This window comes from Bos taurus, chromosome 7 (assembly GCF_002263795.3).
Source record: "Bos taurus isolate L1 Dominette 01449 registration number 42190680 breed Hereford chromosome 7, ARS-UCD2.0, whole genome shotgun sequence".
In the NCBI taxonomy this organism is placed as follows: Eukaryota; Metazoa; Chordata; class Mammalia; order Artiodactyla; family Bovidae; genus Bos; species Bos taurus.
The window spans coordinates 31,446,846-31,459,502 of NC_037334.1; the positions used below are offsets into that span (position 1 = coordinate 31,446,846).

Sequence of the window (12,657 nt, forward strand, 5' to 3'; positions counted from 1 at the left end):
AAGCAAGTCCTTTCATATTTAGGTTGTGAGTGGGAATTCCTTCCATGCTTCTGTACTTGCTCTAAAATTACTTAGCTTTCTAAAATGTAAGTTTGACTAGGGTGCTTCTCAGTTTCAAATCTTCAGTGGCTCTGCCCTGCCCCTAGAAGAATGATCAACAGGCCTTAGCATGGCATGGGCAGCCTTCCATGAGCTTGGACTCATCTCTCACCATTGTCCTCTTCTGGTTGCAATAATACTAAGTTTCTTGTGGATCCCTCATAATATCTTCTCTGATCCTCCCAAGTGGAACTTACCTCACCTTTCAAAGTGTGGTGGCCAGACCAATGGCATTAACACCATTTATGAACTTGTTAGGAATTCACATTCCTGGGCCCCACCCCAGAAACTTTAAGGCAGGGCCCAGCAATCCAGGAAAGACTGACAGCAGGAAGACAAGGGGGCGACAGAGGATAAGATGGCTGGGTGGCATCATCAACTCAATGAACACGAGATTGAGCAAACTCCAGAAGGTAGCAGAGAACAGGGAAGCCTGGCATGCTGCAGCCCATAGAGTCGTAAAGAGTGGGACACAACCGAGCTGCTGAACAACAGCAGCAATCTGTGTTTTTACAAACCATTCAGGTGATTCTGATGCCTAGTAAAGCTCAAGAACCACTGTTCTTTCTTTCTTTATCTTGGCCATATGTTCAGTACAGAATCCATCATGTGACATTTCATCTATACCTTTACATAATGTCTTTCTCTGCTTCCTGAGGGTATGGACAATATTTTATTTACCAGATACTAGGTACTTACTGAACTGAGTAAAATGAAATTTTCCTAGGAAGCTCATGATACTGGTGGCAATACTAATACTAATAATGGTAGTGCTAATTTATATAGCACTAATCTTAAGAAACCATGTGCACGTTAGTCGCTCAGTTGTGTCTAACTCTTTGCAACCCCATGGACTCAAACTCATCAGGCTCTTCTGTCCATTGGATTTTCCAGGCAAGAATACTGGAGTGGGCTGCCATTTCCTTCTCCAGGGCATCTTCCCTGGAGAAGGACCAGGGATCAAATCTTCCCGACCCAGGGATGGAATCCAGGTCTCTGCATTGCAGGCAGATTCTTTATCCTCTGAGCCACTGGTAGTATTCAGTAATATTTATATAGCACTAATCATGTTAGAAAATGCCATACCTACCAGTCTAGCAATGTAATAAGGACATATTTAAAAGAATAAACACTTCTAATATATTCACAGCATGAATGGCAGCTGATGCCTTAGCCTTTTGTACAGAGACAATGGATTTGGAGCCAGAAGCTCTGGATTCAAGTCCTACTTCTGACATTTATTAACTCTGTAGTTCTGGGCAGAGAAATCATTTCTAATCTCTGAAGCTCAGTTTCTTTATTCAGAAAACACAGATAATCAGATGAGATTATGTAAGTGAATCTGCAAGCTATAAAATGATGTGAAATGTTCTGGTCTCTTCTCTCTAATTCATCTTCCTTGTGTGTACCACAGCTCTTCCCTCCTCATCTTTGTGCCTCTCATAATTCGCAGTTCAGGAGATCAAGACTTGAGAACTGATGAGCCAGGAAGAGGGGTGGCCAGGCTGGGACTGGAAAGGAAAGGAAGGACAGCCCAGCCTGTCTCAGCACTTTATTTCACTTCTTTGGTCTTTCCTTCCAAGAGAACCCATGCCCAAGAACAGACACTGAAACTCAGCTTCACAAACTACACAGAGTTGCTATGATGTTAAGATGATCCTACACATCCCAATGTTGTCACTCTGCCATGCAAAACAGTTTGAACGTGCATGGGATTCATAATTACAGGCTGTGACTTCTACACTGGGCTTTGGGGACCTCTGACCACCCTACATACTATTCAGGGCTGAAAGCTTTGGCCCTTGCTCCTGAGAACTGGAGCCAGTTGGGTGAATGAGCAGACATTACTCAAATGGTCATGAGCCACAGAAAATGAAAGAACTAAAATCCTAACACTTTTTCAAGCTAGAGACTTTTAAGCAACTAAGGCCACATTGAGTTTCCAAAAGAAATAATTAGGCCAGTCATCCAAACAACTATCCTGAAATTCGTGGTTTCTCACGTAGCTTTCCAAAATGCAAGCAGGCATCTACACAGTCACACACTAAAAATGACAAAAATGTGTACAAAGCTGGTAGGGAAAGCAAAGGCACACAGCTGAACAGAGACTTTCAGAAGTGCAATATTTTCCTAAAACTGTGACCTCCTCTCCAATGGCCCAACTCAAGGCAGCAGCATCCTGACTTCACGCCCTCCCTAACAGATCGTGCTCTGTTTTCCCTTCTCTGGGGATGTGGTGCTCACACTCCACACCTTCATCACACTAGCCTGCTGTTACGGCTCAGAACTCATTCTCTCCCATCTCCTTGGACTCATGCTCTCTCCTTCTCTCAGCCACACTCTCAACATCAGCTCTCTCCTCTGATCCTACAGAATTAAACAAGCACCCCCACCACCTCAAGACACACTGCCTCCTCAGCTGGTCATGGGTGGAGTTTCCTGCTCAGGTGTTCACAGCCATCGTTTTTTAAAGAATTGCCTTGGTTCCTGTCTCCACTTCCTCAGTTCTGCATTCACTCCTCCAGCCACAGCACTGTGGTATTTGTGCCCTCACCCACAGGCATTGCTCTTATTGTGGCCACCAGTGAGTTTTAACTGGAAAATCCAGGGGCACTTTTCAGACATTGCTCTTTCTAATCACCTATTTCCCACGCTTGACCATCGTAAGTGGTCCTTTACATTCTTTAAATCATCACTCCCCCTCTTTCTATCTCCCTAAGTTTCCTCTTTGAAGGAATATCTTTGAAAACTTCTTTCCTGTCTTCTTTGGAGAAGCTTCTTTTTCCTCCTTCCTCACAGGACACACTTCTGCACAGTTCCTTTCTTGGGACATTCTTCCCTTTTCATATTCCATGCTTCTCAGGTGACCTTACTGATTCCCACAGTTTCAACCATTAGCTCTACATAGTATAGACACTGGTCATCTACATATTCATATATATATCCCATGCATGGAAATTCCTAAAGAGATGGGAATACCAGATCACCTTACCTGCCTCCAAAGAAGCCTGTATGCAGGTCAAGAAGTAACAGTTAGAACTAGACATGGAACGGTTTAGTTTAAAATTGGGAACGGAGTACATCAAAGCTGAATATTGTCACCATGCATGTACAGTCCATGGGGTCACAAAGAGTCGGGCACAACAGACTGATTGAACCAACCTAAGCAGAGTACATCATGAGAAATGCTGGGCTGGATGAATCAGAAGCTGGAATTGAGATTGCGGGGAAAAATTTCAAAAACCTCAGATAGGCAGATGATACCACTCTAATGGCAGAAAGTCAAGAGGAACTATAGACTTTCTTGATGAGGGTGAAAGAGGAGAGTGAAAAAGTTGGTTTAAAACACAGCATTCAAAAACTAAGATCATGGCATCTGGTCCCATTACTTTATGATAAACAGATGGGGAAAAAGTGGATATGGTGACAGGTTTTCTTTTCTTGGGCTCTAAAATCACTATGGACAGTGACTGTACCATGAAATTAAAAGATGCTTCCTCCTTAGAAGAAAAGCTATGACAAACCTAAATAGCCTATTAGAAAGCAGAGACATCACTTTGCTGACAAAGTTCCGTATAGTCAAACCTATGGTTTTTCCAGTAGTCATGTACGGATATAAAAGTTAGACCATAAAGAAGACTGGGTGCCAAAGAACTGATGCTTTTGAATTGTAGTGCTGGAGAAGACTCTTCAGAGTCCCATGGACAGCAAGGAGATCAAACCAGGTAATCCTAAAGGAAATAATCCCTGAATATTCATTGGAAGGACAGATGCTGAAGCTGAAGCGCCCAAACTTTGGCCACCTGATGTGAAGCGCTGACTCACTGGGAAAGACCCTAATGCTGGGAAAGATTGAAGGCACGAAGAGAAGGGGGCAACAGAGGATAAGATGGTTAGATGTCATCACTGACTCAATGGACATGAGTTTGAACAAACTCTGGGAGATAGTGTAGGACAGAGAAGCCTGGTGTGCCACAGTCCATAGGGTCACAAAGACATAGGGTTGGACATGATTCGGTGACTAAACAAATCCCGTGTGTGCATGCTCAGTCACGTCCGACTCTTTGTGATCCCATGGATGTAGCCCACCAGGCTCCTCTGTCCATGGGATTTCCCAGGCAAGAATACTGGAGTGGGTCGCCACTGCCTTCTCCAGGGGATCTTCCTGATCCAGGGATTGAACCTGCATTTCCTGCATGTTCTGCATTGCAGGAGGATTCTTTACCATTGAGCCACCTGGGAAGTCATATATATCTCAGTCTGTTTTAAATATATAATTCTTTCCACTATTCAGACTCTATTAAAGAAAATTATTATAAATTATCCTATTTTAAATGCATTTGATTTTTGCTCTTACTCCTTGTTTTTATCCTATGTTCCAAGAGGTATTTAAAAAATTGATGTGTCAAATTCTTCCATGCTAAAACACTGCTTGCTGTTGGTATTTGGGAAAACTCAGTAATTCTCTCTGACCATATTAGAAGTACACCAGGAATGACTCTATTGTAACGTTAATATGTACAGTCAGACAAAAGATGAAACTCCACATTTGTGAAGGGACGATGAGACCACAGAATTGAATGATCCTCTTCTACTGCAGGCAGTGGTTGTGGATGGGAAAGGACGTGGGTGAATGAGTGTGGCTATAGGCGACCAAGGGGCTGAGGTTTTTTTTCATTTTTCAATTCAGTAGTTACATACTTGGATTCTATAGCTAGACTGCACATGTTATAGCCTGACTTCACTGTTTTCCAGCTAATTAATCTTAGTTACTCAATCTCTGCATATTACAAGTTTCTGTAAAATAGGTACTAATGGTATCTACATCAGAATGTGGCTGTGAAGATTATGAGGTAATAATGAAAAATATCAGGAATGGTGTCTGATGCACAGCATGTGTTCAAAAATTGTTAGTTATCATTATTATTTAATTAAAAAGTATAAAAAATGAGCACTTAGAAATGAAGCTAAAATAATGGTAACTATTGAGGCAAAAATTACAAACTATGAAAGATTTAGAAAGCAAGTTATCTTACAGTAGAGCAGATGACCAACTACAAGCCTTATTTGACTTCAATGATTGTGTACTTTTAATTGTGAGTCAATAATCAATCACTACCAAAATATAAAGATTGACTTCAAGAATGGCGTTTGATACTATAATTAATTGTGACCTAATATTTAAGTTAACCTGACATTTCATAATATGCTCAACTGTTATCACAGGGTATGGTAAACTCTGTGAGAACATAGGATACATCTGTGTCATTCACCTCAAGTCTAGAACCATGCCTGGTGCACTGTAAATGTTTAATATATGCCTGTTGAGTAGACTTGTATAACATGTACTTGTTCATAAATGGTAAACGGTTTGTATAAATAATCCGCATAGTCAACTTAATAAGTGTCATGACTTGGGCAAGATGAAAACTATTTCCAGAGTAAGAGAAGGGCAAAACAGTAAATCAACCAATTATTCATTCTGCTAGGAAATCACTCCATATCTATAAGATTGCTCTCTACCTTCTCAGGTAGGGATGTCAGTCAGGTCCAAGTTTAGCATCTGGGGACTTGGGTTCTAGGCCTGCACTCTAACACTAGTTATGGGACATAAATTTGAAATTAAATTTTGCCTGGAGTTAGATTATTTTTAATTCCTTTCCTGGCAGGTATTAAGAAAACGGTAAGACATATATAATATGGTGAGCTGGAGAAGGGACCAATGAGAGGTAATTGAGACTTGGATACAGGACACTACAAAAAGAACACTGCCAAAGTTGGGGCATTCCGAAGAGCTGATGAAACAAATCCTACTGAGAAGCACTTTAGAGAAGTTTGAACGGAAGTAAGAGCAGGGTGATGGCTCGAAAGGGCAGGGACAGCGAAGAGATGGAGGCGATCTGAGGCCCCTAAACGTCTTAGTAACCTTCTAGGAAGCACCAGAGAAAGATAACAGGGTTTTAGAGCCGTGCTAGAGAGGAGGGACAAGCAAGGTTCTCTGTACCTTGAGTATCTTTCTAAGATTTTTTTCACACCTAAAACTGGAACAAAAGCTGTACTCTTTATCCACCCCGACTCAGTGCCTGGGTCCATGTGATAAGCCCTTCGGGCCCTTTCTCAAGGTCTCCCACTACCCTAAAGCACTTCTTGGTCAGAATGTAAAGAAATCTGGAAAGTGTCAGTGGGATGAGTTGAGCAAAAGGTGATGTACGCATGAAGGGGGAAGAGGGGCTGGTATTTTAGTGTAAGTGATGCCCAGTCTGTGGGACGGAAATGTGAAAACTCACTCAGAGTGAGATTTATTTGCCATAAGAATTTATTTTTCTACCAGTGGTTTAAGCACTTTGCTAGCTTGCTCAGTCGCTTCAGTCGTGTCCTACTCTTTGCGACCAACTCTTAATAGCTCACCAGGCTCCTCTGTCCATGGGATTCTTCAGACAATACTACTGGAGTCAGTTGCCATGCCCTCCTCCAGGGGATCTTCCTGACCCAAACCCATATCTTCTGTGGCTCCTGCACTGCAGATGGATTCTTTACCCCTGAGCCACTGGGGAAGCCCCTTAAGCACTTTAGGAAAATGAATCCACCTAAGTCTGTACTATTACCCTGGGCGGCAAGGGCTTGGGTCAAAAGGGATAATAAAGTGAAAGGACACTTATTGACCTTGATCTCATCTGATTTGCACAAAACGTATGCTATGTGATTGCCAAAAATGTCAACTTTCACCAAAGCTGCAGTCATGGTGATACAGAAAAGCAAGAAAAATTCCTGTGCTGAGGAATAAAGCCTTGTACTTAGTTCTATTTATGTGCGTGTGCACACATGCCTGTGTGTGTCTATTTACATGTTCGTATACATGTTGGAGAAGGAAATGGCAACTCCAGTGTTCTTGCCTGGAGAATCCCATGGACGGAGAAGCCTGGTAGGCTGCAGTCCATGGGGTCACACAGAGTCGGACACGACTCAAGCGACTTGGCAGCAGCAGCATACATGTTTGTATGTATATGTAGGTATTTGTATAAATATATGCATATACATATATATGCACTTGTGTCTGCATATGAATAGAAGTGTGAGTTTATGTATGGACATAAATATACATTTCATATCTTCTCCATAAAATACAGGACAATAGGTAGAGATGGATTATTATGACTTAACAGATGGAAAAACTGAGGAACAATTAAATTAGGAGGGTTGCTTAAGTTCTCCTAGCTTCTTTTATTTTATTAATATTTATTTATACTGTATATCAACTCCTTTACTTTTGATAAGCACTCTACAATCGCTTCAGTGACAGCTAGGGATAGTGATGGGTAAGATGACTGGTCCAGAGGAGATTTTATTAAACCAAATTGCTCAAAAGAGAAAAAGTAACACAAACAGTTCTGTTTTGAAATCCTGACCCTCCTACTTATCTATCTGTAACCCTGTGAAAGTCAGACTATCTCTCTAAGCCTCATTATTTCATCTGCCAAACAGGGGATTAAAAATAGGGCCTGCCTTGCAGAGCTGATACGAGGATTAACCAGGACCAATGATTTAAAGAGTTGCGGTGCGTGGCGCAGCCAACATTTGATGGCTCACGAGTGGAGCACTGCACTGGATCCATGGTTTGGCCTCTACTTTGTTCAGTCCTGTGTATAATCTTATTTTTGAGGACAGCAAATTGGCCTCTCTTCATAAAATATACATCACGGCTACTAAGAACTCTATAGTAAAATAATATTCCAGGGCATTTTCCCTTTGTAAGACAGAGAGAGCTGGCTTCCATAGGAATACAGAAGGAACTCTGTAAACCATCTGCAGCAACAGAAAAGTCCAGCTTTGAACCCCTGTGTCTGTGTGTGTCGTCATCTCGCCCTCTCAGACCCTCAGTCACTGCACAATGTTCTGCCCTTTCAGATGGCAGAGTTACAAGAATGTATAGTTTAAACTCTGCATTTTGCAAAAGATGAGCATTATTTTTGAGTCTGGGAAACTTCAAAATAATTTGATTGCCTTCTGTGTTTTGTCTCATTAGGCAAAGGCAAAAAAGCTTTGCTTTTCTGTACCAATATACAGCTTGTGTTTTAATTAAAACAAGAACTAGGCTCATGACCAGGGGGGAAAATCATGAAACAGAAACCCTATAATACGTAAAAGGGCTACGGTTGGAGAGTAAGAAGAGGAGTTTTAAACTTGGGCATCTCTTCTGTAAACATCTTTTTCAAATGTATTATGCATTTCCCTTCCCTCTTCCTGCCACTAAACCAGGAAAGAAGCATAAAGGCTGTCAGAAAAGGTTGTTTACAGAATTTCAACAACACAGGCAGGTTTATGGGAGACAACATTTCTTGTTGGGCTTCCCGGTGCAATGATAAAGAATTCGCCTGTCAATGCAAGAGGCACAAGAGATGTAGGTTTGATCCCTGGGTTGTGAAGATTCTCTGGAAGAGGAAATGGCAACCCACTCCATTATTCTTGCTTGGAAAATTCCATGGACAGAGGGGTCTGGTGGGCTACAGCCTATGGGGTCGCAGAGTTGGACATGACTGAGAGAGTATGCATGCACACACATTTTTTTGTTATACCAGTGAATTAGCAAGTTGAACACATCTTTGTGGGGATTTTTTCCCCTAATGTTAGCATTTGAATTATATCCACTTAGCCCTTAAAGCAGATGTAAATTTATTGCCCCTAGGTTACCTAAATAGACTGAGAACAATCATTTCAATATTTTAGAGGCTATGTCCATTTCTTTTCCCATGAAGACATTATATAGGCTAATACATTCTGACATGTTTAAGGTCTTAAACCTGGATGAGATGGAACAACTATAAAATAATCTACCATGTCTCAGAGGATGCCAGTTAGAGTTTCTTTAGTTTTAAGTGGACTGAAATAGACCAGGACTGTTCATCCTCAGCACTGCCAGCATCTTAGGCTAGATAACTCTTTCCGATGGGGTATTTTCCTAGGCATTGCAGGATGTTTAAATCCATCCCTAGTCTCTGCCCACCAAATGCTGGTTATACCTCCTGTTATGACAATCAAAAACATCTCCAGGTATTGTTAAACGTCCGCTGGGGGAAGGGTAAAGTTGCCCCAAGTACTGGGGCTAAAGGCAGGTATTCCAAAGACAGTGCTCCTAATTCAGTGGATGACGTTGGGCAAGTTAAACAACTCACACCTCAGTTTCCTCATCTATAAAAAAAAATAATAATTTTCCCTTCTTCAGAGAATTATTGTGAGTATTAAACAAGATAATGCATATCCCCTGGGAAGTGCTCAATGTTAACCATTATCATTAGTTTATCAAGTCTATGCAATTTCATTTTTTCCCTTCTGGTTTCAGTTTAAATGCAGGTTAAAGATCCAAACAATAGGAATATATCTAAAGGGGGTGAGTTTGAGTGCAGTTACACAGTCACAGATGGAGATCTTTACTTATGTTTCAGAGTGGTCAGGCTATAGAAGCTCAACTATTGCATAATTCTGAATCCTAATTTGCTAAACAGCTTCAGTTATTGCTTAACATATTTTATTATCTTTCAAGTGGAGATTCCTAATTCATCAAAATTATGGGCTGCTGCCAGATGACTCTTCTATAAACACAACTGCTCTATTGTATTTTTTTTAAAAGTCTTGACATGATGCCTGGTCTTTTCCCTGGAGTTCTTTCTTCACCATTGGTCATATAAATATTATTGCAGCATTCATTGAAATAATAACAAAAGCTACCATTTTTAAGAGCAACTTACTGTGTGCCAAGATAAGTGCTTTCCGTATATTACTATTTCACTGAATCCTCGAAACAATCTTAAAAATGAGGTGGGTATCTCAGCAAGGCAAAGTTACAGTGCTACAGCCAGCAAAGGTCAGGACGAGGCTGCAGCCCACGCTGGTGCCCTCAAAGCCTACGCGCCACCCTGAACTGAGAATCGTAACGTGTCCCTTTCTGAAACACTTTCTACATTACCCCCACCACCCACATCATCGTTCACTTTCCTTGCTCTTCTCCACTCAACTCAAGATACCTGGAGGGGAGTGGTTTTAAAAGAACCAGGCTGTGATCCACATTAATTATGGGGCTTCCCAGGTGGCTCAGTGGTAAAGACTCCACAGGAGACGTGGGTTCCATCCCTGAGGCAGGAAGATCCCCTGGAGGAGGAAATAGCAGCCCACTCCAGTATTCTTGCCCGGGAAATCCCATGGTCAGAGAAGCCTGGTAGGCCATAGTCGATGGGGTTGCAAAGAGTTGGGCACAACTAAGTGATTGAGCATGTATGCATAGTGATTTAAAAAGGGAGAGGGATACCACTCACTTCACATCCATCTTAATGAGGACTAATAATTTTCCGAAAGCTCAAAGAGGGAAAGGCTGAATTCACATATAGGAAAAGGTAGGCAGATTCACCCACGGCTGAATAAAATGGGTGATTCATCAAACGCACCCCAGGAATCCAATTCTTACATAGAGTATGCATATTTCACTTAAGGGAAGGAGTAAAGTAGAAGAATAACGCTGCTGCCAGAGGCATGTGAAAGCCTATGTTTTTGAGACAGTTGCCACTGGTGACCAAAAACCAAGACATCAATGGAAAGTAAGGTCAGAAAGTAGGTCCGTGTTGGCCCTGAGACGAAAAGGCACTTAACTTGTTCAGAAAAGCCACCTTCTCGTCACATACTCTGAGAGTCAGCCCAACCGGGTGAGGGTGTGAGAGTCTAACATTGCTGTCCGGCCACTGGCAGAATAGACCATGTGGCCCAGGGTGAGTCACAGGAAGCTCTGAGCAAGCAGGCAGACCATCCACTCACAGCAGCCAAGAGTCAGACTGGAAGCAGCAGGGAGTTCGTGAGTGCAGAGGACACTAAGAAGTTCATCAGTCCACAGGAGTACAGGATGAATCAGGGCCTCAGAGGTCAGCCTGTCCTGTCCTTAGCAATACATGACTCTTCCTCGATATTCCCAACAAGTGTCCAACCCATGTTTTGAAAGCTCCAGTTACTGAAAGATATTGTTCAAAGACTAATAACTTGGCCATCCTTCAGTCTGTGTCCTTGTGAATGTTAGTCCATGCAGGCTGTGGCACAGCCAGGTATATGAAAGGGACTAATTATGTACATTATGGGCATCTACACCAATCGGGTTAATTACATTTACCTAATGAATAATTGTGACAAGAAAGAAACAGATTAGGAAGGGGAAGTCCAGCGAGGTTACATGCTTTCTCATCCAAGCTCACACAAAACGAAATGGGATTCATTTACTTCCTGGTCAGGAAGGCCCCCAAACCACACTTTGTCTGCCACAGCAGGATTTCTGTTGTCAATTTCTAAATGTGGTAGGAAGAGCTTAGAATGTACAGACTACAACAGAGAAAGGAACCCATATAGATTAAGGCAAAATTTCTTGAAAGCACTGCCTGCAAGGAGCAATACTTACAGAGATGTCATCACTGAAGTCAATTTCATCCAAATCAAGGTATTCAGGGGCTTCCATTATTCTTCTTTGCACATTTTGAGTAACGTCAGCTACTTATAAAGTCCTGGACAATAACGAAGCACAAGAGAAAAGCAAAAAGGTTAGCTGCTTTATAACCAGAAATCATTTTATTTAGACAAACAAAATAAGAAAAGTTAACTGGTACGAGGGCTGCCTTTGAGCACACTTTCCCGCTTGTTTCCAATGTCCCCAGCCTGGCTCTCTATAAGCACAGCTCCTCCAGGCTCCCCAGGAGGGTCCCTAGCAGGTAGCCAAGGGTCCTTCACTGTATTTCATTTGTGCCTGTTTGCCTTTGCCAGAATAGTAACTCAGGTCAGACTCTTCCCCTGTGATTAAGGCAGATCCAGCCCACTTCCAATACTACACCATGGGGGAATGTATGGACTTTGAGGATGGGGAGCAAAGCTCAAAATCTGAGGACAACCCTATTCAAATGTTTATGTGGGCGTATCCTTGGATCCTGGGCATGGAGTAATGAATTCAGCCTCTCCATGGTAATAACACGAGGACAAGGCAGAGATACTGGAATGTCAGGTCCATGAATTAAGGCAAATTGGAAGTGGTTAAGCAAGAGATGGCAAGAGTGAATGTCGACATTCTAGGAATCAGCGAACTAAAATAGACTGGAATGGGTGAATTTAACTCAGATGACCATTCTATCTACTACTGCAGGTAGGAACCCCTCAGAAGAAATGGAGTAGCCATCATGGTCAACAAAAGAGTCTGAAATGCAGTACTTGGATGCAATCTCAAAAACGACAGAATGATCTCTGTTCGTTTCCAAGGCAAACCATTCAATATCACAGTAATCCAAGTCTATGCCCCAACCAGTAATGCTGAAGGAGCTGAAGTTGAATGGTTCTATGAAGACCTACAAGACCTTTTAGAACTAACACCCAAAAAAGATGTCCTTTTCACTATAGGGGACTGGAATGCAAAAGTAGGAAGTCAAGAAACACCTGGAGTAACAGGCAAATTTGGCCTTGGAATACGGAATGAAGCAGGGCAAAGACTAATAGAGTTTTGCCAAGAAAATGCACTAGTCATAGCAAACACCCTCTTCCAACAAC

The 12,657-nt window shown here is 42.0% G+C and overlaps 1 protein-coding gene across 10 annotated transcripts in view; it reads right to left on the reverse strand.

The window, feature by feature from the left end:
• SNCAIP (synuclein alpha interacting protein) overlaps window positions 1–12,657 on the reverse strand; it is a 258,415-nt gene that overhangs the window by 66,133 nt on the left and 179,625 nt on the right. For 8 of the 10 annotated variants that reach the window (XM_059888340.1, XM_059888339.1, XM_059888342.1 and 5 more), the window contains one exon: window positions 11,528–11,630. In XM_059888340.1, the coding sequence (XP_059744323.1) occupies window positions 11,528–11,584 (57 nt within the window). In that variant the 5' untranslated portion in view covers window positions 11,585–11,630. Of the gene's footprint in view, window positions 1–11,527; window positions 11,631–12,657 lie in introns of those variants that run through there. The other 2 variants (NM_001205778.1, XM_059888344.1) reach the window with 2 other exon arrangements.